This window comes from Akebia trifoliata, chromosome 8, assembly GCF_017979445.1.
Source record: "Akebia trifoliata isolate Shusen 1 chromosome 8, ASM1797944v1, whole genome shotgun sequence".
Classification (NCBI taxonomy): Eukaryota; Viridiplantae; Streptophyta; class Magnoliopsida; order Ranunculales; family Lardizabalaceae; genus Akebia; species Akebia trifoliata.
Genome location: NC_141382.1, coordinates 25,756,151 through 25,782,781, shown reverse-complemented (window position 1 = coordinate 25,782,781; position 26,631 = coordinate 25,756,151). Strand labels below are relative to the sequence as shown.

The window sequence follows — 26,631 nt, the reverse complement described above, 5'->3', positions numbered from 1 at the left end:
ATGGTCATGTAGGGATATGCCTGGGTTGGACACAGATCTTATTGTACACAAGCTACCAATTGCCTTAGGAAGCAAGCCGATCAAACAGAAACTAAGAAGGCTAAAACCAGAATGGACCCTCAAGGTCAAAGATGAGTTCATGAAGCAGTTCGAAGTAGGATTCCTCACAGTTTCTACATACCCTGAGTGGTTGGCTAATGTCGTCCCAGTACCCAAGAAAGATGGAAAGGTATGCACAAGTGTTGACTATCGAGATTTGAATAAGGCCAATCCTAAGGATGATTTTCCATTACAACACATCGACACTCTAGTCTACAGTACAGCAGGACACGACATGTTCTCATTCATGGATGGCTTCTCAGGCTATAATCAGATAAAAATGGTAGAAGAAGAAGACTAAGAAAAAATTGTATTTATCACATCATGGGGTACTTTTCACTACAAAGTCATGCCATTCGGACTGAAGAACGCAGGAGCGACTTATCAATGGGCAATGACCACATTATTCCACGGTATGATCCATAAGGAAATGGAGGTCTATGTAGACGACATGATTGCTAAATTTACCGAGTACAAAGTGAAATATTCAACACTTGAGAAAACTTATCGAGTGACTACTATCAGCATGTCCACAAATGCTATCTATGCCAAATATATGCCAACAAGATCAATGCCCCACCTTCAGAACTACATAATATGACTACTCCTTGGCCTTTCTCACTCTAGGGCATGGACGACATTGGGCAGATCTCGTCAAAAACTAAAAATGGGCATCATTTCATCCTTTTTACTATCGATTACTTCACCAAGTGGGTAGAAGCGGCTTCATATGCCAATGTCACTAAGAGCAACGTCATGAAGTTTGTCAAGAACAACATCATTTGCTGGTATGGACTTCCAAGCGGATTGGTAACTGACAATGCCAAGAACTTCAAGAACAAAGATATGATCAAAATGTGCGAACACTTCCAGATCACTCATCACAACTCTGTACCCTACAGACCTAAGTTGAATGGAGAAGTCGAGGCAGCCAACAAGAACATCAAGAAAATAATCAAGAAGATGGCAGTTACATACAAAGATTGGCATGACATGCTGCCCTTTGCACTACACGCCTACCAAACCTCGTTCAGAACTTCGACTAGGGTAACTCCGTATTCATTGGTCTACGGAATGGAAGTAGTCTTACCCGTAGAGGTTGAGATTCCCTCCCTCCAAATCTTAAAAAAAGTAGAGTTAGATAAAACTGAATTGATTCAAGCTCGGTTTGATCAGTTCAATCTGATTGAAGAGAAACGCCTTGCAGCCATTTGCCATGGACAGATCTATCAACGACGAATAACTCGTGCTTATAACAAGAAGGTTAAGCCTAGAGATTTATCGTCGGGAGACCTTGTATTGAAGAAAATTCTGTCAATCCAAGAAGACGTAAGAGGAAAGTTCAGACCGAACTATGAAGGACCATTCATCGTGCAAAAGGTAATGACGGAAGGGGTTCTGATCCTCACAGATATGGACGGACAAGTCTTCCCGCAACCAATCAATGCTAACACTGTCAAGAAATACTACGCCTAAAACTGATCCTGAGACGATAAAAAACCATTTTTACTATTCTAAACCAACTATCAACCTTAGTAAACCCTTTTGAGCTATCACGTTCATTTCTTAACCTAAGACTGGGGTGAGTCAAAAAAAAAGGGGGTGATAAAAGAAAAGAAAATCAGAGAAATAGAAAAAACAAAAACATCGAAATACTCCTGGCCCGCATGAGGATAAATTGTAAACGGCTAAAAATACAAAAAAAATCAAGAAAGTCAAAAACTCGAACACCTGATCTTGGCTCGATCCAAATCTCCAGCCTAAACAAGTTCGAGAGGCGCTGGGAGGAGACATAGATCACCTTTTGGAAGCAAAAATAGACAAACCCCAGGTCTAACCCACTCTAGACAAACCTAGACCTTAACCTTTTTGTAACATTTCACTACCATAAGCCTAAGCCAACGTTTCGTCCTACTTAAAGTCCTTTTTGATCAGGAAATGTTCTAGGGCAACATAATGATAGTGGTAGCACCAATGATCTTGCGACTTGGTCCGAACCTCAAAGTCTTGTTAGTCATTGGAAGACTCAAGAGGGGAATCCAGGTCGGATAAAAAAAAAAAAGTACTCGAAGTGTAGAGTAGCTGATATCGCGGCTCAACTTGAGTTACCGAACCAGGAATAGTCGTCAACAAACTCGAGAGGGGAATCTAGATCTATTACTCAAGAAAGAGTGCTACTGCAAGAGTAGAATCGTCAATCTCACGGCTCAACTTAAGTCACCAAGCCACAAAGACACAGAGACTCCGAGCAAAATTATAATGAAAAAAATAAAATAAAATAAAAAATACAAGCATAGTCTAAAAGGGCATAGTGAAAACCTGAAAGGGCACTATGAGTAAAAGAATCAGACTATGGCAAGATCAAAGCCACCGACACGATGAAAATCCCAAAAAGGACATCGATGTGCAAAAATGTGAAAATCGGGTCTGGTGAAAATCGTAATTAGCACTAGGGGTAATAAGGGTCTTTTAAAGAAATTAAAAAAAAAAAAAAAAAAAAACTCCTGGCCTGCAAGAGTATAAACTGTGAACAACAAAATCTTTCCAAGAAAACACATGTCAGAGCAGATAACAATCTTCCAATACCAGGGCATTGGGAATGACTCTAAAGGAATTAAAAGAGCAATTGACGTTTATATCCTCTTTGGTTGGCCAAAAATATCAAGATCGTCGCAACCAACGATTTTACAAACTCTGAATTTATCATACTCATTTGATAAAGATATTTCATGAAATTTCAAAAAGAAAAACTACTATTTTGACCGATAATGAAGAATCTAGGACTTATTCAAACTTCAAGTTTTCAAAGCATTAGATACACCTGAGGCCAAGTAAGTACAAAACCTATTTTCTTTACATTAATCTTTCAACATTTTGCATACATTCAGATAATAAAAAGAAAATACAAAAAGAGTGAATACAATGCAGTCAATCAAACATCATGAAAAAAAAGTCAAGGCGTTCCTCCAAAGCATGGATACAGGCAGCCTGACTCATCATCACTTTTTCAGCATTCGAAGCATCACGACTCACTAGATAAGACGCGAAGGCATCGAAATAGGGAGCACGAGCAAGCTCCTCCTGAAATCACTCTCCGGGCTTATTGAGGTAGATAAACCATTAATCATCGAACTCGTAGTTGCAGCAATGAAAGAGTTTATAAGAATGGACCAACTAGGGAAACCGTTGTGAGTGCATAGCCTTGATCGTGCTTATGAGATTCTAAGTGAAGATGAGTACATGCGAACATTCCCGAGGGGAGTTAGGCCAAAACCATTTGGATTAAATTCAGAAGCTTATCGAGAAATGGCCATTGTTATCATGAAATCACATTCACCTTGTTGAGATCCTTATGAATGTGAATCAATAGTCCACCGTGTTTTCTAGCATTGTTTCAAAAGCAATGACTCTTGAGGTCGTATCAACAAGCGTAGCAGAAAACTACAATAGATCCCTTCAAGTGATGACAGCAGAATTTCAAGTCCCTTCACCTCTGATTCCACTTGAGAGAATTTCTTTGTAAGGTATTGTAAACAACATGATGAAGGGATTTGGGTGGTGGTCGATGTTTCCTTGGATCATTTGTGTCCTAGCCCGATATCGAGATGTCGAAGAAGGCCATCAGGTTATTGAATCTAAGAAATGCCAAATGGTCACTCCAAGGTCATATGGGTCGAACATGTAGAAGTAGATGAAAAAATAGTTCACAGTACATATAGAACACTGGTTAACTCTGACCTTGGATTTGGAGCAAAGCGATGGATTGCTACCTTAGATCGACGGTGCGAATGCCTCGCAATTGTTATGACTAGTAACATGCCAGCTGGAGATATTGGTGTGATAATGTATTAAGAAGTGCGAAAAAGTATGTTGATACTGCAAGAGAGTAGCACCGATGCAACAGGCTTGTTCGTAGACTATGCTCCTATTGATATTGTTGCAATGAATGTGGTTCTAAATGGGGGCGACTCAGACTATGTAGCCCTCCTGCCTTCAGGTCTTAGTCAATTCGGTTCCAACTACAAAACTCTTTCTTGGATTTGTGACGACTGCTAACAACCTCAGTGCTTGCACCATTGAAAGGATCAAATGTATCATTACAAGGGACAATGCATGAAATATAGCAAAATAAACAAAAGAAGGCAATGAAGAAGGATTTAAAAAAAAAATTAAAAAATCAAATGAACTTCAAAAAAAAAAAAAAACCTTTCGAGTTGCATTCAATTCCGATTTGTTAAAACGCGACTCAAGAAATATCTGAATTTTTAAAATCCAAGTTCTGACACAAGCTCTACGCCATCGAGATCAAGGAATTAATAAGCCAAAATTCTATCAGACCCCGTGCTTCAGTAGCTATTTTCCACAAAAATATTCAATACAATCGGTAATTCAAGATCGCGTTTTTACAGAATTTTTCTGACCCGTACAAATAGGGTTTACTCTATTCTTTGCAGTTCTTTGCACGCAATTCGTGCAAAGAAGGGCAGCTGTATACACCCTAATTTGAATGGGCCCCTACTCAAAAAGGCCCAAAAATATAAATTTTTCAATAAAAATTGCCAACGGGCCTCAAAAGCTCAAATCAATCGAAATATGGCATTTTGATCGAATCAAGGCCCTTAAGACCCCCTAAGGGTCTAGAGGGCCCACCAAAAGGACTCGCCCTACCATACGCTTTCCCAATATTTGTCGTGCCATTCCCAAAATCGAAAATGACGAATTCTCAATGAAATTATCTGACGGGCCTAAAAAGCCCGATTTGCCAACACGTGGCATTTCGATCAATCCAATAATTCCAAAAATTCCTAAAAAGATAAAAAATGTAAAATGAGACTTGGGACCATCTCCACCTTCCTTTCCCTTCACCGCTCCGCTCCTAATTTGAAGAAATTCTAAGCCCTCCTAAGAACCATAAACCCTCAACACTCACAAATTACATTTCTCACCTTATCCCCTAACGTAAATCCCACACCACCTAAAACCTAAAACATACCCACCCTAAAAAATCCAATCCAAAACAAACCCTACCCAATCCAATAACCCAAAACCATTCCATAACCCAAACCCAATATACTAAAAAGCCCACATATCTTTATCCATATCCAATTCACATCCAACCCATAATCCTAACCCACAAACCACTACCCACATCAACCAATCACCATCTTGATAATCAAGGTGGGACACATGTCACCACCCCAACTCACCTCCCTCATCCCCAACCTATCCCATTACCTTTTCTCTAAACATATCAATCCACACCCTCCCCTAACCTATCCTCATAATTCCCTAACCCCTATTTTCTCAAATCAAACACATCAACCCACACCTTCCCCTAACCTATCATCATCATACCTCCCGCTAATCTACTATCATCATTTTCTATAAACCCATCTCTACAACCTAAACCTACACTCATCCTCTCAAATCAAACACTCATCCTCTCCCATCAACCCATCTCAATCCTTCATCTTCACCCATTTTGACACATGGCATCATCTCTCACACCCTCCCAAAATATCATCAACCACCCTCTTACACAACCCTTCTTTTAATTAAAATCCCATCCCCTCAACTCATTTCACCAATTAATTACTCTCTTATACAATCCCATCCTCTCAACCACTCTCATTTATTTTATTCCATCTAGTACTCAACCCAAATGGGTTGAAAGATCCAACCCATTTGGGTTATAAAATAACCCATTTACCCTTCTTACACAAATGCCCTTCAATTATCTCTAATTTACCCCCACTTTTCTCTTAAATCTTATACCATTCTACCACTTCTCTTCATTTCACCCTATTATGTCCCTAAAATAATCCCTCAATATCTATAAATACTCTCATTCTCTTCCCGAAAAAAGGCCCCCAACTCTTACTACAAAAATTCTCTTCCCAAATCTCATAAAAAAATATATTACATTCCACTTAATTCTCTCATCATTTCTTTTCTACTCCTTCAATTACACAAAAAAAAATAACATTTTCCTAAACTACTAAGGACCTTAGAAGACATTGAAGAAGAAGAAGAAGAAGAAAAGAAATATTGAAGCTTCAAGGTGGGTGCAACAAAATACCCCCCCTCTCCCTCTCTACCTTCTCCTCCTCCCTCTTCTATTATCCCCTCCTCTCTTTGTTTTATTTTAGATGGACTAAGGATGAATGGTCCTCAAGGAAAAGGTTTATAAGGATCATCCATTTCAATGGGATGATCCTATAATCAAGTCAAAAATAAATCTCTACTTAGGGTACACATTATCAACACGTGGCACTTCATTTTTATTCTTGTATTTTCAATCAAAATGGTCGAGTTGAGTTGAGGTTATCGCCACTTGGAGGGGAGAAAAGGGTGCCTAACACCTTCCCTTTTCTCCAACCGAGCCGTTTATCCCGAATCTCAAGATTTGATCCGTACCTTATTCATCGAGAGTCATTAAACGTCAAAATGGTAATTTTTCAAAAAATACACATCGGGTGTCCATTCACACCCACTTACAAAAATGAATGGTGGTGATTCCAATCTTTAGTAGATGTGACAGTCGTAATGGCGAAATCCACGTATCTACAGGTAGAGTAGGATTCTCCAAAAAATAAGTTCATTACTCTTTCACCCAGGGTAGGTAGAGTAAGACATTCAACTTTTACTCAGATTATGCTTACATTATGTTCAGTTATACTCATTTTATGCTTAGAATTTACTCAGTTTTACTCAATTCTTAATTCATAATTTTCTCAGGTTTTACCCAGATTTTATGATAATTTTACTAAGTTTTTCATTATTAACTTTGTTATCCTCCCAATATGAATGCGCAGAACGAAGGTGCACCTTTTCAAAATCATAACTACAATATTCCACACAAGTGCACTCGCATTGCATTTGCATCAATTAAGAGGAAGTTTTCAAAAATTCAAAGATTTAACATTTTTTAGTCTAAGGAGAGGTTATCCTCAAGAATCTGGACGCCTCGAAAAATTGTTGAATCAGACTGCAAAATGAGTTGTCACTAGCTTTGACATTCGGATGTCACAATATGTTGGCCATCTAGTTTTCTTCCACCCTCTATTAAAGAGGGTCATCTGTAAACACCCCCATTTTTGTGTTTGCCTAATTCGACAATTCGTCACCTAGTTGTTGTGAATTCCTAATGATGATCGTAAAATACTAGAAGGCTTGTGAGTACTATCCCCAATCTTTCTATTTTTAGTCTTTTCATTTCCTCTACGCGTGACGAGTCAACATAGAAATTTACGCTCGCTTAGGATCATTACACCTTACACCCAATCTAGTAAGCATGTACACTTCGGTTCGCTATATAGTTTGATAACTTAAAGACTTCGCTACGCTAGGAAAATATGACCTCGAGACTTAGAAATAATCACATTGGGACTGAAAGAAATCTTACGTCAAAATTCGTAAAAATCTACAAAAATCACTAAAATGACGAAAATACCCTTCATAAATTTTGGACTTCGAAAAATCTCAAAAGTTCCTCCACTACATTCAGAATATGATATCAAATCTAACGGGATCCAAATTGAAAAAAATAGAGTAATTTAGAAAAAAAAATCATAATAATGATCGAAATACCCCTTAATTTCTAATTCTAACCTAAAGACTCTGGTCCTTAGGAAAACATGCTAAAAAATCAAAATCAAATTAAAATCAAATTGAAAATCTAATTAAAATGAAAAATTAAAATTAAATTAAAAATAAAACTCAAATTAAAAATCAAAATCCAATTAACATTCAAAATTACAAATGAATCGGCTAATTAAAATTTGAAATCAATTTTAAGTTTCAAATTCAAATTAAAAATTAATCAACTCATTCAAATTCAAATTCAAATTAAAAATCAAACAATTAAAATTCAAATCAAAATCAAATTAAAATTTAAGCAAGAAACCAATTACAATACAAAATCAAAATTACGTTTAAATTAAAAATTAGTCAACCAATTAAAATTCAAAATCTAATTAAAGTTAAAAAATCAAATTAAAATAACATTGAACCAAAAAGATTAATTAGATTAAATTTGAAACTCAATAGACCAATTAAATGAAAGTTAAGAAAGGACTGTCGTACTACAAGGAGCATGGGATAACCATTTTCATTATTTAAAGAAGGAAGAAAAAAAGAAGAAAGTCTCCAACGTGTAAAAAAAGAGAAAATAAAAATAAAAAAAATTTCAAAATAGAAACATGGTTTATATAGAAAAAGGATTCTCTTCTTCTCTAAGAGAGACAACGCTTTAACTCTTAGCCCTCACCTCTCTGACTTCTCTCTTTGTTGCACGTTCTACCTAGCCTTTCTTATTCTCTATTCATCTTGTTGCAACACCTTCTGCTCCCCCCCCCTTTCCTCTCTTTATTTTGCTACAATGGCCCTACTGCACTCACGTTCTACCCAGCCAACTCCTCCCTGCTTTCACCCCATGTCTCTGCAACACAACTCTTTTACAGACCAACAACATATACATCTCTGCCCAGCCACCTCTTTCAATCTCTATCATCTCCAACACCTCTCTCTCTTTGCTTGCAATAGCCTTCCCTGATCATTTCTTTGTCATGTCCTCTACATCAGCTACCTCTCTCTGTCTTCATCTCCCTCACCACATAACACAACCATTTCTCTTAGTCCTTATCTTATTCACGTTTCAGCATAGCTACCTTTTTCTACCCCTAACTCTCACATCTCCATTTCTACAACGCCCCAATTCACTCCATTGTAGCCCTTGCTACAACATCATCTTTATTAAGCCTCCAAAGTTCTCTCGGCCCTTGTCTTCTTCAACAACATTCTGCTATACCCATCTTTTCTCTGCTTTCATCTTCTTCACGTCCCAACAATAGCCCCAAGTCTCGCTTACTCGTCTCTCATATCTCTATAACAGCAATCACAACAAAGAATCACAAGTTTTCGGGTCGTACCTAAAGGAATCAATTCGCTACTATCTCGTCCTATAGTTAAATTTATTTTTAGTTAATTTTTTATTATTTTTTTATCTTTTGTTCTTTTCATTCTCTTTTTATACTTCATGGCATGTTTGTTTATTTTTCTCTTTGTTTCATGCGTTAAATATGCCCTTACATTGAGGTCTCATATTTATTTTTGGCGTCATGATCATCTTGAAATTTATTATAAGAGAGATTATTTTTGCTTGCAATACTGTATAATGTTTTATTGTGTTTTGAATAATTCACAAGAGGGGAGATGCAGTATTTTTTTCGCATATCAATAGGATTAGAAAAATATTTTTATGTATTTTTTATTTTATTTTTTAATTTTTGCGTATCGATAAAATTAGGAGAATATTTTTTATGTATTTTTTCTATATTTTTATATCGATAACATTAGGAGAATTATTTTATGTATTCTTTCCTATGTTTTTATTTATTTTTTGCATATTGATAGGATTAGGAGAATATTTTTATGCATCTCTTTTACTTTTTTATTTTTTTTATTTTTGCATGTTAGTAGGATTAGGGCATTTGTTAAAATGTTACGATCATTATGCTCAAATTGGATTTGCATGACTCATGATGATATTCAGGCTCTTCATATTATTTTAAGATTTTTCCCTGTGATTAGTGCACTTCCTGACTTGACAAATATGTATGTCGTTGCGTGATAATTATTTTTGGAAAAATTGGAAGTTATGTACGCATGCCTATTTGGTTAATTTGAGAATTGGATAAATGTGAATTTTCTCTTCAAATTTAGAAAATTTGTCGACATTGGTATTTGTCAATCTCCAATTTGGTAAATATGAAAATGAGGAGTTTTTTATTGTTATTTTGATAATTTCCAATTTGGTAACTCGTAATAAATTCATAAATTTCTAATTTGAGAATTCCTATTCATGAATTTGCTATTTTGGAAATTTTCATATATAAGATTTTCTAATGTGGAGGTTTCACGAATCTTAATGTTGGGGAATTATTTTATAAATTTTTAATTTGGGAACTAATCATATTTGTAAATCTCTAATTTGGAAAGTTTTGTGTTCCTAATTTAGAAATCCAATAAGTTGCCAATTTAGAAATTTCATAATTTGGAAAATTTTCACAAACTCCCATTGTTATTGATTTAGAAAGTATTTGCATGTGGATTTTTAATTTACTTTAGATCATGGGATATAGAAGGTTTTTTCATAAATTCACTTTTTTATGCGAAATTTGAGAAATCATATTAACAAACGGAGAATCTTAGTCGAAAGATTCGTTTAGCACATTCGATATAAATTAATGATGATGATTGGACCATAACCTTGACCATAGTTTTTCTCATTTGACCTTAGGATTTTTCTTGGATCGTAGTAGAGACCGATCATCTTGATTAAGTGGGTTCGATGCCTAACACCTTCCAAAACCTGTAATATGATCCCTTACCCATTTCTTTTATCTGTGGACTGATTCAGATTCATTTGGAGTTATTATTGGTTCCTAAACTTAAACTAGGTTGCGACTCCCAATTCTCATAAAATCCCTCATTTACCAATCGGACTCCTCTTCATTATTTAGTGAAAAAGGGTCGAGGCGATTTCACCTCCATATGGCATGTTCGACCTTAACATATGGCAAGTTAGGAAAACATTCAACCAAATGGTCATTGTAGTCGCACAAGACACACAAAAAAAAGTTTACCCGACTAAAACTTGTGAAACTGAACTAGAATCATAATGAGGGTTGGATATTGAGATGTTGAAAATATCTTTCCTTATAAGATCGTGCATACTACTCATTAGATTGGACATAACACTTTTGGGATCAGGGTGTACCTTTATCTCATACATTCCTGACTTTTTAACGAGTTCTTCTCCATCGAACTCTCTGTTATTAGTACACCAATTTTGAGTACTCTCGGGTAACTCAACTAGAAAATCTTACGTTTGGTTGGGAGTTTGGTTCATGAATTGACTTTTATACATCGACTCAATTTAGATATGTTAATTCATTGTTAATTCTCGATAGAAGTATTACACCAATTATGGTTTGTCATTGCCATGGTTTGGGCATTTGATTAACAAATCATTGAATATTTCCCAAGTTTTGGGAAAATTCTTCATCGAGACACTTTCTACAATTCCTAATTGCGTTATTCATTCTCTCAGTTTTGGTCACTAGGTAAAATTTGGCCATGAATTTCTTAGATAGAGTATCCCATGAATTTATGAAATTGGGGGCTAGGGAGTTTAACCATGAAACTACGTGATCTTTCAAGGATAATAGAAATAGCATGAGCTTAACCCTCTTCTTATCTAAATTCTAGTTTCTAAAGATTTGACATATGGTCAAGAATCGATTGAGGTAGGTGTATAGTTGTTCATGCTCTAAACCGTGAAACTTAGGGAGCATGTTTGTGGTGGTTGTCCTAATTTCAAATTGAGGTACATTGTTTAATGATAACACAATGCACGTAGGTGGGGTAGCAGAAGTAGGAATGAAAGGCTCATTGAGAGTTCATTCACGCATCATGTTTAATAATGGTCACTTATAGATTCTACTGTTGGTACTCTCGATCTCAAGATCAAGTGGTTCTAATGTGTTACTCCTAGATCGTCTACCAAGCATACAATTCACAGAGTATTTCAAACAATCACAAAAGAAATGACTGGACCTAGATAGGTTGCCTAACTATAAACAGCTCCTAACTGGTTAGAAATTACAGAATTAGTCTTCCAACTCAATTCTATGAAATTAAATTCAAATCATTCATATCTTCAAATTGAAGGTAGCGTACAATGTATAAGCAACAACATTATTAAATCACCTTCATTTCTCTAATATACTGAGTCTATCCCCTTAAAGCGAATTTCTCCTATTGAGCTCGTGGGCCCTATAGTCAAGTCTAATTGATTTTAATTAGTTTAATTGAATGACTATTGAATTGATTCTCCTAATTAAAATAAGGCATTAGTAATAACCTCCAATCCTTATCTTATGGTGTCATCCCTAGAAAAGGGGTGCTCTTTACTAAACTTAATTAACTAATCCAAGTGTGTGCAAAGTAAAAAATAATAAACAAAAGTAAGAACGACCCACTAGCAATGAGAAGCATGGGTGCTTCAAATTTACCTCCCATGCTAAACGGGATGAAGATGGGTTGAGTTGACTTAGGCGACCAACTCCAAATTTGGTGTGCGAACTTAAGGAATCGTGATAGGTTCGTCCAATCGTCATCTTTTCCTAATCTATTACAATCCAAGTCTTCTTGGATCATTAATGAACTAATGAAAGTTTTATAACGTTCTTAATACAAATAGATCTAAAATAGAAAAAAAACCTAACTAAAATATAAAAAACTTACCAAGATGGAAATAATCTTGGTTCTAATGGATTGAACTTGATTTTCTTATCCAAAAATTTTCCAACTTACAAAAGAAACAGAGTATCAAAACTTAACAAAACAAAAAAGAAAAAATAAAAACTGAACCTACTACTACAATCCAAAAGCAAAACCAAGCGTTCTGTCAAAATTTGAAAACTCAACTCTACAAACTCAATGTAGCACAATGAACAGTATACTGCGTCACATTTAAACTTGGGGATTTGTGCTTGAAATTTTTACTGAGATCCTAGTTTGTTTCTTTGATTGCAATGAACATAGATTTATTTTAATTTTCTAAATTTTTTTTGGATAGATAGAAAATAGAAACAGAAATAAAATAAAAATAAAAATAAAAATTAACTTTAACCAACTTAGAACAATTACACCTTTCCCTGGCAGCGGCGCCAAAATTCTAATGTCGGTCACATGACATAAATTAATTATTTTTACCCTCCTTAGCTTGTGGGCAAGTAAGTGATCGAATTCAAAAGAAGGGGGGATGTTACCAAATTAGCAAGAAATGAAGTTAATATAATGCTATAGTTTAAATATGTTTTTGTATTTTTGTGAAACAAGATGGATAGTAAAATATTGCTGAAAATTAAAGCAATAGAAGAGAAATTAAATTAGGTAAATGTAGACACCTCAATTAGCACGAACCCGTTGGGAAAATTAAAATTTTCTCGAATTGATTTCGAGTTAGACTTAAGCCTCTCAACGGGATCGCATTGCCACTTGGCATCATTATTCATGCAAACATACATATATACATCATGTCATATAGTTTGCATGCTCAACCTTGTCCCTAACCTGTAACCATTCTCCATTCACCGCTCTATTACCCATACCATAACCAAGGTCCATTTCCTAATCCAACCTAAGCCCAAGACAAAACCTACCTTCTAACCCAAATTCAAGTCCATTCTTATAGCCCACGCCTAAAGTTCATAGTCCATAACCCAAGTCCATCACCTAAGCCCAATACCAAGTTTATTTCAAGCCCATTCTCTCACACCCCTTCAAAAGATGACACATGTTGATATCTCATAAGCCTTCAATACCCAATGCATTATCTAATTGGAGGGTCAACTCCCCCTTTGTTGAAATCCAAGAATGCCCTTCCCAAAAATGTTGTACAAATCAAAAAGGTTCTTGGGTCTTTGGTAATAATCCATAAAGTTGAGAGAATTTCCAAACATACCCTCAAAAGGTGGGACTCTTCAAGTACATACATGGAGTTCTCCCATTGGTCCATTTCAAAAATATACTTTCACCCTTGCTTTATGAGTTATTTACAAATGAACCAAGGTCTACTTGTCACCTACCACTTTACCTTTACACATGTCATTCTCCTATGCACCCTCTCAAAAGTACTTTTGTTCTCCCATTGGTCCATTTCAAAAATATACTTCTACCCTTGTTTTATGTGTTATTTACAAATGAACCAAGGTCTACTTTTTACCTACCACTCCACCTTTACACATGTCACTCCTTTATTCACCCTCTTAAAAATATTTTTTGTTCTTTCACCTCTATTTACCAAAAAATCAAAAATCAAAGAATGCTTTTAGGGTTTCTTCACAAATGTCATATTTACCCTCATACAAATGAAAAATCCAAAAAGAAATAACCTAAACCTCATGTCCATTTTTTTTATTTTTAGGGTTAGACCATTTTATCCCTAAAAGTTCTCCAAAAACTTTATAAATACCCTCATTTTTTAAGAATAATTCATGCTCTCAAGTCCCTTCTCTCAACCTAAAACTCTATCAAAATCTCTACTCATCTCTCATTTCTCAACCTTCAACTCTCTCAATCCTTAACTACATCCTTCAACTCTCAAGTTCATCTCTTAAGATCAAATTCATTCAAGACTTCCAAGGGGACAAGATGGGATAATAGTTGTTTATTTATTTTTTTTCTAACTTGCATCTTCTTCTTCTATCACTCTCTTCTTCTTTTTAGAAACCTTTAGGATGTAATTGAGAACCCTCCTTCATCCCGAGTAGATTGAACCTCAACCTTGGGCATAAAATACTTGAGGCGGTTTGGTTTAAAGGATGGAGATTGAAGCCCTTTTTAACCCATTCTCATATTATGCATCATAATATACACTACGCACACACATCACACATGTTTGGCTATGATGAAGAAATGTGTAACTCTCTTGATGAGGTTAAAACACTAAGTTTTTAGCTAAATATGCATGCATTAAGGTTATAGATCTAAGAGAACTCCATTCATGGAACTTCTCTAAAATCCTAAACCAACATCTCAACTCATGCAAAGGTACGTTGACTTCATAGAATATCTTCTCCCATAAGATATTTCTTATGTTAACACCAACATCAAATCTTCTTTCAAAGAGGTACATACACACCATGTGCACCCACCCATTTCATGCATCCCATGCATTTTAATTGTTATGCTAATTTATTTTTTAAAATGGCCAAATCTAAAGGTAACCACCTTAGGTAGAGAAAATGGGGTGCTTAACACCTTCCCCATTCTCTGACCGAATCCCTTTACCTAGATTTTAGGTAGACCATATATTTTCTAAGAATGAGAGTCACTGCAATGCCATGAAAAAATGGTTTTCAAAATAATCGACTCGGGTGCCCATTCATATCCATTTCCAAAAAAAAAATGGTGACAACTCTAAATAACGTAGTATTAAGGTTCAAGGATGAACATTCTCATGTCTACAGTAAACAAAGATAAAACATCAATTAGTGATTAGAGTAACGTAGGATTAGCACATAAATCTATATTTGAGTTTATCCTTTTTTGTACTTAATTCATGTGAATTTCTTGAGTTGGAAGATATGACATGAAATTTTTGAGAAAACACTGTACTTAGGAATCCATCACTCACTAATATGTGACGTCCCTATCACCAAATATCTAATTTAAGTTTAGCATAGCTTGATCTCATCTAAATTAAGGATATAAGGTGTAAAAATTCAACTAAAGCTTTGATCCATTAGAGTTGGATAAAACCTTGAAGTGAATCCAATAAACATTATAAAGAGCATGAAAGGATAAAGAAATAACACAGAATTAAAACTTGTTCCTTTCACTAATAAATAGAATCTAGCTTATGTCCAAGGCAAAGATACAAGAAAAAAAGAGAAGCAACACTTGTATTCATGATAACCAAGATACACTATTTCCCTCAGAAATTACAGAAGTTGTTAAATTGAAAATCATAATTAGAAAATAAAAATTATAGAGAAAATGCCAAGGACATTGGGGGAGAAAAAGAGAAGGGACAAAAGTCAAAGACCTTTTTCTAAATTAGAAAAATGATCTATTTATAGACTAAAAACCTTCTCGAATGATCCAAATATTCGCCACCACTCTTACATATAATGTCACGTGCAAAGTAAATAAGAGAACATCTAGGGCGATCCAACTGAGGAAGATTGCACCACATTGAGAATCCATTGCATCACAGTGCTTTAGAAAGCTTTGGATCTTATCTATTGACGTGATGTTTATTCTGATCTCCTGATTGCAGTGTACTCTTAGTTAAGTGATGTAGAATTCATTAGGATGAGTTGATCATTAACTTGTATAGTGAGCACATGCGATTAGTTTTCCGATATTTACATGAAATGTGATTAATGGAGGCTGAACACAATTATTTATCTAAAAATAATGAAATAAAGATGAAAATTGAGATAAATGTCTGGAAAAAGTACAAACAATTATTTATCGTCTCGTATTTTATTCCCAAAGTTTTCAATGTGCTCTTGGCTTGATGAGTTTATATAGGCATCTCATTGGATTCAGAAGTATATCTCTTAATAATTTCAACAACTCTAAAAAGTTTTTATCTAACCAACCATTTTCGGATTTCAAGTTCCACAATTTCACCATTGCTAGAAACTTTATAAATTTTGAGCAATCCAAATATAATGGTTTTTTAGTATTTTCGAGTAATTCTCAAAAATTGTCAAGATTACTTGTAAATTGATTATATCCCACCACAACTATCTCAACAATGTCATCAACATCTTCATGGACTACAGCTGGAATATCTGGCTCACAACTAAAATATTGTACACTTACACTTGTTAATATCCTTTTCAAGAGTTTTTCTTCATGAAAAACCTATGTATGATATGTTAAACTTATCTCATTACTAAACAAATGATCTTTTATCTCTTCCAATGTATATTTTTTTAAGTTACCCCACCTTCTACATGGGCATCGTACTGACTTAAGGTTATTAGTATTGCTTGTTGCAAATTATAAAAATTACTCAACCCCTTCCTCATATTATACTGATAATCTATCTTTAGACATCCAAAATTCGTCCATCTGTAATATTCATGAAATATTCAAACTTTGAACACATGTCATAAAGTAAAAAAAACTCTTTCATACATTTAATATATTTTTTTCTAATCTGGATATAACCATCTACCTCCAAATATACATCCTTATCTCCTTTCTATATTTTCTATAAATTCAAATCATTTTTTATCCATACACATAATGTGATCATTAATTCATATATTAATTTATAGTCTATTTTCTGCTAACTAGGATGATTTAATTGAAAATTTGAACATATAAAGTATCATAGGTTGCAATTAATATTGAAAATAATAATTAAATTCAATAATCAACAATAAAATATGCATATTAGAAAAATAGTTTACAAGGTTTTATTTACATTTATTAACCAATAAAAAATTAATAATCTATTTTAAGAATCGAGTTGTGATGAGGGGATTATATGTGATATCACAAGCTCATTTCCTAAGAGTTAAGTTTCAAGGATTGTTTTTAATCTTGGATTATGTTTCTAAATCCAATAATCAACTCTAACACATAAATATTAGAAAAATAGTCAAATATTTTATTCACACTCAAAAACAAATAAACCTAACTAATAATTTACTTTAAGAATTGCATTGTGGTGAGGGGATCACATGTGATACCACAAGTTTATTTCCTAAGTTCTAAACTTTAAGAATTGTTCTTAACCTTAGATTATATTTCTAAACCCAATAATCAACTCTAACGCATAAATATTAAAAAGATAGTCTAGGGATTTTTGTCACAATCACTAACCAATAAACTTAATTAATAATCTGTACTAAGAATCAAGTTGTGATGAAGTGATCACATGCGATACTACAAGCTTATTTCCTAACCACTAAGCTTCAACGACTGTTTTTAACTTTGGATTATATTTTTAACTTCAAATAGTCACTTATATAATTGTACATTGATTCTACTAATCAAATTAATTTTCTTTATCAATATTAAGTTTGGGTCACGTTCGGTATACATACAAACGGACTCACATCTCTACAAACAGTTTAAGCCATCTAATATACAACAAATCTATGTTTCAGATTGAGTGTGAGTTTACAATTGTTTGTAAACAAATGAAATTTCCAAAATTACAAATACCTCCTCGTAAAAATAGATCTCAAATCTTAACTTCGTCTTCTTCTCTCTTATTTCTGTTAACGAAGCCCTCTTCGAATTTTTCGTCTTCTTCCTTCCTTGTTTATCTACAAAAATCAGCTTCTCTCAACTTTGTACCTCCCCGTACGAACTAATCTGCTCATTTTGTTATGTCTCTCTTGGTCATGTAGTCAAGGGGTTCAAATTATTTTATTTTCTTAGTTTTTTAGATTGATTTCTCAATGATTCAACCAAGGATTCATAATAATTTTGTTTCTTTTTTTACCTTTTAACCATGAATTAAAAACATGAAGATTCAGAGTGGATCAATCAAACCCATAATATTCCTAAATTGGGTCCAAAATTGTCACATAATAGAATAGAGGAGAGGTCGAAATTAGAATGAAAAACCTTTTTTCATTTTGTTCTTTGTTCATCTGAGAATGAGAAAGAGAAAGAACTCTCTGTTCTTTAATGGTGTTTTGGGTTTTATGTTGTTGAGGGGTTGTAACTAAATAGATAAAAGTTAAAGGAGGGTAGAATAAAAAATATTAAAATTTATCACTTAAAAGTTAGAACATGTGCTTTAATCTTTCTATTTTAAACATGAGCTGTTGAATCATCTTTTAATCCGACGGCTGTATTGATTTGTCGTTTTATGAGTTGCCTTATGTGTACACGGAACGTAACCATTAGATTTACGTACATCTTAATTCACAAATAATTATCCTTATTAGAATAAATAAGCAAGCTTCGATATCCTTAGCCTTTACATCTAGATTCACAAATATTAATCTTTATTAACTACGCTTCTATCCCTACAACACAATAAGAACTATAGCATTATGATACATTTAACCTATTATAATTTTTCAAAAAAAGTTTTAAAAAAATGAAGCTGATTCACTCAATTTTTTTAAGCAATGCAAGAATAAGAGATCTCCAATAATATAATAATTGAACTGAAACCTTCACAAATCGATTGAATATCCTAGGTTTGATAGAGAAAGGTAATGAGTATGAAATGAAGAAAAAGCTCCCTACTTTATATTTATACCTAATATCATTGAAATCAAAAATCACTAAAATTAACAATCACATAAACATGATAATTTTCTAAAATTACAAAAATAAAATTCTTTTAACACCTACACCATCCCTAAATATTTAAATTATAAAAAGGCCCTATTATACATGGGGATTTGCACATGCCACCCAAATCATTAGAATTTTCATAGTTTAAGGAACCTTTTCCACTAATCACCATTAAAAGATGGATCAAATTTCTCAACCCTGTAGAACACATTCAAATTATATATTTTTCTTCAAAAATGATTTTACTAGAAGCATTTAGAGTAAAATAATTTAATTAAAATTATAAAAAAGATTTCAATATAAAATCTTATATAGTGGATATTCTATAAAATACAATGAATGAAGTAAAGTTATAAACACTCTCCAAAAAAAAAAAAAGTTTAAGTTACAAAGAATAATAAGTGGCATCACTAAATCTCTATGATCATTTTTAAGAATCGAATTAAAGATTCAAATCTCATTACAGATTGAAATCTTAAATCTCTAAAATTAAGAAAGAGAGAGGGAGAACGATACCTTGAAAAACTAGGATTTGATAGAGGAAGAATGATATCAAATTGTTTATGAAATTCGTTCTTGTTCTCAACTATGACTCAGACGTAATTTTTTTTCCGATGAAATCAAGTTAGTAGTGAACAAATTAAGATACTTTCACCAATCGAGTTGTAAATATCTTACATGTTTGACCAATCGAGTTTGAAAGAGTTAAGGGTTCAAGCGAGATGTAAAAAATGATTAAGAGATGAGTTAACGTTCAGTGGAGCTTAAGAGATTGAGAGAGAAGAAAGTTGAGAGATTGAGATAGAAGAACGTTGAGAGATTCAGAGAGTAGAGCTTGAGAGAAAATGAATAATTAGAGCTTGAATAAAATAGAAGCAAGAAAGTGATAGCATGAAGTGGAAAGCCCTAATTTAAAAAAGTGTATAATGTCGATTTTTATTAAAACCGTCGTTATAATTAAAAAAAAAAAAACATAATTATGAAAATGACATCAATTATATAATGTCAAGTTTCAATAAATATCGACGTTAAATTAAAAATAAAATGCCATCAACTTTATAACGTTGGTTTCACTTAATACCGACACTATAATTAAAAATAAAATATTACGAAAATTCCATCAAATATATAATGTCGGTTTTAAGTAAAATTGACGTTATATTTAAAAAGTAAATATTATGAAATTTCTATCAACTTATAACATTGGTTTTTCTTAAAATTAGCGTTATAATTAAATATACAATATTACAAAAATGCCATCAACTTTATAACGTTGGTTTTCCTTAAAATCGACATTATAATTAAAATAACGTATAATAAAAATGCCATCACTTAATTATAAACCACGAAAATTATATGCAGTTTATAATACTGGTTGTATTTACATTTGATTTTCTTTTTCGCTATAGCATTAATCTAAAAATATCCTATATTCTTTTAGCCACAAACTTCGCAAATTATTTGTGGGTTTGCATATCCTCAAATACTTTCTTCCTCTATGATTTGAAATTGAAACTTCAGTAGCTAGCACATAGTGATTGCTTTTGCCAAGTTGCTCTTCTTCCCTTCTTCAACTTATCAAACTAAAATTTACTGCCACAATTTATTAAACTCTTCGATGCCAATACGGTCTCGATGAAATTATAGAGTTTTTTTTTCTTCATGGTCTCCAATATAAAAACGATTTAGGGTTAGATTCGTCGAAGCACAGAAAAACAAATTGAGATAGAAAAGAAAGCTAAGAAATATATATTATTATTTTTAGAACGTCGATTTGAGAAAAAATTATCGTTATAAACCTTTTTAGAGTTCACGTGAAAAATCGTGAAAAGAAAGAATTTTTTAACGTCGACTTTTTAAAAAATCATCATTATTAACCTCTCTATAATTTTTAAGTAAAGTTTATAACGCCGGATTTATGAAAAACCAGCGTTAAAGATTAATTCATGAGTGCCTCATATTTCGCTCGGTGTAGTAGTGAACTAATAACAAATTGTATAATAACCATTAGTTATGTAAGGTCAAATAGAAACTTGGTAGATCCTCTTATCAAAAGTCTTTCAAAAGATTTCGTAAGTATGACATAAAATTAAAGTAGGACTAAAACCTATTATATGACGCACAAATAATAGTAACCCGACTTAATATTAGAAAATGACTAATCTTAAAGTGTAATTATTGACGCTAAACTTGTGAGCCCTTAATATGTGTTTAGTGTTGACTATTACGATATTGAAGGTTGAGTGTAACTCTCTTAATGAAGTCAAATACTAAAAAAATGTATATCAAGGTAATGGGGATGCAAAGTGCAACTTCATCTATATGAACATAAAACTGGTGTCACTTTTGATGAAAGTTATTAGGTTTACTTTTAGGAGTGTTCATTAAACCAAAGAGATAGCGCATGACCATAATAGTGCTAAGCAATTTTTAAAATTTTTCACTAAAACAAGATAGTATGATGTGTGTTGGGCTTTCGATTTTATTGCAAATAGTACTTGATTTAGAGTAAAGACAACCAGTGCCTTTAATAGAACTTTGAAATATTTACATTAATTGAAAGTTTAGATCGAAATATACTTTCTTATATTCATTATATTATCAATGTATCTCTAACTATTTTGAAAAAAAATTATTTAATCAAAGTGAGGGATTGTTGGGATTTTATTTTATAAATCTGTATTTAAATTAAATAAAATTTTCAAGAGCTGCAAATGGTTGATTATTTATAAGTCCTTTGGGTTTTTATGAATGGATATGCCTTTTGATTATTTTTAAATGGACATACCCCTTGACTTTTCACGAAAGACACACCTTTTGTTCAAGTGTCTTTATGAAGAGACACTCAAGAGTCCCTTTAATCTCTATAAATAGGATTGACATTAGAGCAAAGCAACTAGTTTTTGAGAAGTCAGCTTTGTGTTTTCTAGAATTCAACTAGAATTTTTCAACTAGTTAGTAGAGTATTAATTTTCTCAAATTATCAAGCCGGAGAATACATATTATTTCATAGGAGAATTATCATAATTATTATTTGCAAATTCCCACCGTGGCTTTGTTATATCCTAGAGGTTATTTTGTCAATAATCCATTAACAAACTCATCTATGAGTGGAAACAAATAAAGACTTAAAGAAAGCAATATTTTCGTGTCTCAAAGTCGCAAAATTATAATTTCTTTATTTTCAAGACTCCATTATCCCAACAATTTAAACTTTATCTTTTAAGATTGTGGCTTGTGGGCGTGCATTGAGATGTGGGAGGAGGACTTCTATCCTCCACTGTGGGCGTATAGGTTCATGAGTTAATTTTAAATCCTAATTTTTGTTTATGCGTGTATTAGCACATCTCAACTAAGTAAATTTATGCCAGATACAAAGTGCTCGGAGTGGCAATCCGGTAAGTTGTTCCATTCTAATAAGTAGGAATGGTGTCTACGTGAGATGTTTTAATTGGAGATTAAACGCATTGGGCTGCGCGTCAGTTAGAGAATGGCTTCTAATTCCAATTAAAAAGTGCAAACGGTCTTGATTCTAAAATCAAACACTGTGGCTTTTGACTGAGTAGAGTTTCAGCGACGAGTTGTTCGAAGTTCAACCCGGTCGAACGGCCTCGGCCGAGTTCAGCAAACCCCTTTTTGTTTTCTCCTCTCCTCTAGGCATCCGTTGATGTGTTGGGGCGCGAGAAAACAATGTGCTCACCAGTCACCACCTGCTCACGCGCACGCGGCCCCACAAAACCCTAATTTCCAAGACCTCTAAAGGAAGGGATAATATAATAGAGACCAAGAATAAAGAAACAAAGCAAGCCCCACGAAAATCAGGGAAGAAAATAAAGAAACTCTCTCTCTCTCTCTCTCTTATTCATCTTTCTCTTGTGGGTTGTGTTAGTAGTTGAAATACTGTTAGATTTCAATCTCTTAGTTTGTCTGTGCGCTTGGTTCTAGAAAGGGTCTTGAGTTTGTTCCTTGTAGATCGTTCTTGGGTTGTTAGTTTGATTCACACCACCTGCAGCACAAGAAAAATTCATCTTTATCTGGCCTGTTTTATTCTTCTTTACTTTGATCCCACTATCACTTGAATCTTCTTCTCCTGCTCTCAGAAGTTTTAATTATTATTTACCAGTTTGTAACCTTTGTCTAGATTGTTGTTGCTCTGATCTCATCTTCATACATATAAAGATAGAAGAAAGATCAACACAGAGGATTTTTTTTTCATTTTCAATTTGGTCTTTTGTTTGAGTTTTGGTCTCTAAGAGAGAAATTATAATAATAAGATACTAGTAGAAGTGATCTTGAGAAGGATGACGAACCGTTGGTGGACCGGACAAGTAGGGCTGCCAGGTCTTGAACCGGCATCGAGTTCACCTGCGTTGAAGAAACGCGATCTAGAGATGCAGATGAATGAAAACAGCATAAGTGGAATTAGAGGAGGAGATGATGAAGAAGAGAGAGATAGTGGCGAACCAAAAGAAGGTGCAGTTGAGGTTGGGAATCGCAGGCCTAGAGGCCGGCCGCCTGGTTCCAAAAATAAGCCAAAGCCACCAATTTTTGTGACACGAGACAGCCCCAACGCACTCCGAAGTCATGTGATGGAGGTTACTGATGGAGCCGATGTTGCGGAAAGCATAGCCCAATTTGCAAGGAGGCGCCAACGGGGAGTCTGTGTCCTAAGTGGTAGCGGTGCAGTGGCCAACGTGACACTACGACAGCCAGCAGCACCGGGAGCAGTTATGGCCCTACATGGCCGGTTTGAAATACTATCTTTGACCGGGTCGTTCCTGCCTGGACCAGCCCCGCCAGGGTCAACTGGGCTGACAGTTTACTTGGCGGGTGTTCAGGGGCAGGTGGTGGGTGGGAGTGTGGTTGGAACCCTAATAGCGGCTGGCCCGGTCATGGTGATTGCTGCAACCTTTTCAAACGCGACATATGAGCGGTTGCCACTTGAGGAAGATGATGATGCTGGTAGTGGTGGGCAGGGACAGCTTCCAGGCGGTGCTGGAAGCTCACCACCGACAATTGGAATTAGTGCCGGGCAGCATCAGCAACCTGGACTGCCCCACCCATCATCACTACCAGTTTATAATTTGCCACCAAATCTTCTGCCTAATGGTGGTGGGCAGCTGAACCACGACGCCTATCCTTGGGCTCCTCCCCGCCCACATTACTGAAAATGAAGAAGATAAAAGAGTAAAGAGGGATTAATTCAATAAACATCCCTTGTGTGATATTGATAGAGCAGAAGAAATAGAATGGAAGACCAAGGTCATGATAAAGAGAAATTATGGGTACTATATGTATATTTTACTTATTTTATTTTAGCTTCTTGTTGTTTTGAATCTCCTTTGTTTGCAATACAAGATGATGAGCTCCTTTTAAGTTGTTTTTAACGTATATATCTAATATTTATTAATTTACTTTTCTTGTGTTTTCGTTTTGAGTGATGATTTGTGATGAGTGTATTATGGTTTATCTGATATGATGTGTTAAGCCTCTGGAGATTCAAGTAGGTGGAGTGAATTCATCTTATGATTTTTGTCTTCTACATTTCAAGGTTTATTTTTCCCTAGCAAACACCCACGCTTAAATAGTTCTAGGAGCTTCATTTTCACCATCATTTGGGATTTTATGGGAAGGGAAAGTTTTGAAGGGGGCAATTCAAACAGTAATGAAGATACAAATGCAAAGTAATTGCACCCTTCAAGAAGTCAATTTAATGGATTCTGGACTTGAAAAATACAATAACTTCTGAGATCCAGCTTTAATTTGGTTGTCATCTGACATTAATAGGGTTAAATATAGTAGATGATAAAATGACTGTTCTACCTTTCAGATCCACAGGGTCAGAATTGTCGCTAAAGGGTGTGGTTATGACTCATTATATGATATAGGAGTTGTAAGTCTTGTCTACTATATATATATATATATATATATCCTCAAAACATATACTTCTTGATATAATAAGATCCACCTTTTTTGTCGGAAGGACTCCATATGGGGAGCTTGGAGATGTAGGCTCCCTTCACATCCAATTTTTGGTATGATAGAAAATTTTTAACTATGTTTTCCAAAGTCTTTTAAGTGTAGTTTTTCAGTTTCTTCCTTTTTCTTAACATAAAAACTTATTAGTAACATATTGGTAACAAACCCCAGAAGTTCAAGGCTGCCTCTGCCTTCAAGTTTTGACAGTAAGGGTTCGAGAAGGGCAATCACTTTGGTAAGTGGTGTACATTACCAAAACGAAAATGGGACAAAGATGAATTTGTATGCTGGTTATGAGATCATAAAGTTGGAGCAACTGAAAAAAAAAGGATGAAGCAATGGTGTTGGTGGTGATGATGAGGTCTATATATAAAATAATATAAGCAGTTGGGCAAGGAACAATAATACTTAAGGCTCTAGTATCTTTCTGTAAGAAGGTGAGGGAAGTATCTCTTATTTCAATAGTGATTTCTCGAAACCCTAAGCGCTTCTTCTCATACATTTTGAAGAGTGATAAGGGAGTCTATTTCCAATGTGTGCTTAAGGCAAAGGAACCCCCTTCAGTTAGCTAAAGAGGGCTTCCTTTGTCTGAAAAAATGAATCCTTTTATCTTTGTTAAAACACCTTCCATGGAGAGATTAGACAAAATATGAACCATCAAAAGTATCTCACAACTTTTGCTAGTCTTAGAGAAAATTATCAACATAAAGAAAAGTGGATATCAGACCATCCAACTAGGAACCCTTAAAGGTTATGGATACAAGGGAATGTGAATCATTGAGACCATTTAGTGCTTGACTGATTAATTCATTCCTAGAATCATTTTGACAATTTATTTGGCAACTTGATGTTAGGTCCAAGAATCAATGATTGAGGGGATCTCTAAGTTGAATAAGCCAATCTACTCACTCTAAATTTTTCTTGAACATGGACCCCTATGAGCCAGCCACTGAGATGTAATGGGTATAGTATGCCAGTAGAAGGTTTTCGTGGTGATGTTTTTAAAAGCTAATGGAGCTAGAGTGGGATTTGGTCAATCAAGCAATTTTTGAAATATGTCGATCTAGTTGCTCTTTAGGTCAATGACTATTAAGTGACTCTAGTGTTTCTAAAGCTTTTGAATGAAATGCATAGTTTCTGAGATGCATAGCTTGATGTACAATCTCCGTTAGAGAATTCCCTGTTGAAAAGAAGTTGCTTGAATATTAATACTGATGTCCACGGATAAAATGAAAGAATTTTACTAAATCTAAAAAATAGATTAATTCCCGAATTTATCCTGTTACTTCAATCAGAGTTCCCTCTAGCCTAAAACCCTGGTTTCTCCATTTGATTACCAAATTCAAGACATCCATCACAGCAAAATGTTTATTTCATATATGTGACTTACAATAAAATAGCTTGTAATTAATCATTTTTCTGGCCAATCACAAGGCTATCATGTTTGATCTTCAAAATCTATTTACATGTGACTTGGACTACTTCACATTGAAGAGAAGAAGATATTGCAGTCAAATTTCCAAAATGCCAGCGAAGGTCATAGTGTTGAACGCATGCACGTGCGCACGCACGCACGCACACATGCACACACACACACACACACACACACACACACAAATAAGTCAAATTTCCAAAATGTCATTAAATTAAGGATTGTTACCTTAACACTCAAAGGATCCAAGAGGCTAAGAAACATGGAGG

At 34.3% G+C, this 26,631-nt stretch overlaps 1 protein-coding gene across 1 annotated transcript; it reads left to right on the top strand.

Annotated features, from left to right (window-relative positions):
• Positions 1 to 22,705: 22,705 nt before the first annotated feature.
• Positions 22,706 to 24,312, top strand: LOC147396421 (AT-hook motif nuclear-localized protein 20-like). Its single transcript, XM_086450691.1, has one exon. It carries the CDS (start codon positions 23,253 to 23,255, stop codon positions 24,117 to 24,119), a length of 867 nt encoding a protein of 288 aa, XP_086306817.1. The 5' UTR covers positions 22,706 to 23,252; the 3' UTR covers positions 24,120 to 24,312.
• The last annotated feature ends 2,319 nt before the right edge of the window (positions 24,313 to 26,631 follow it).

What these genes read in the sequence shown, in the direction of transcription:
- LOC147396421 (XM_086450691.1), top strand. Translation starts at nt 23,253, where the DNA reads ATGACGAACCGTTGGTGGACCGGACAAGTAGGGCTGCCAGGTCTTGAA.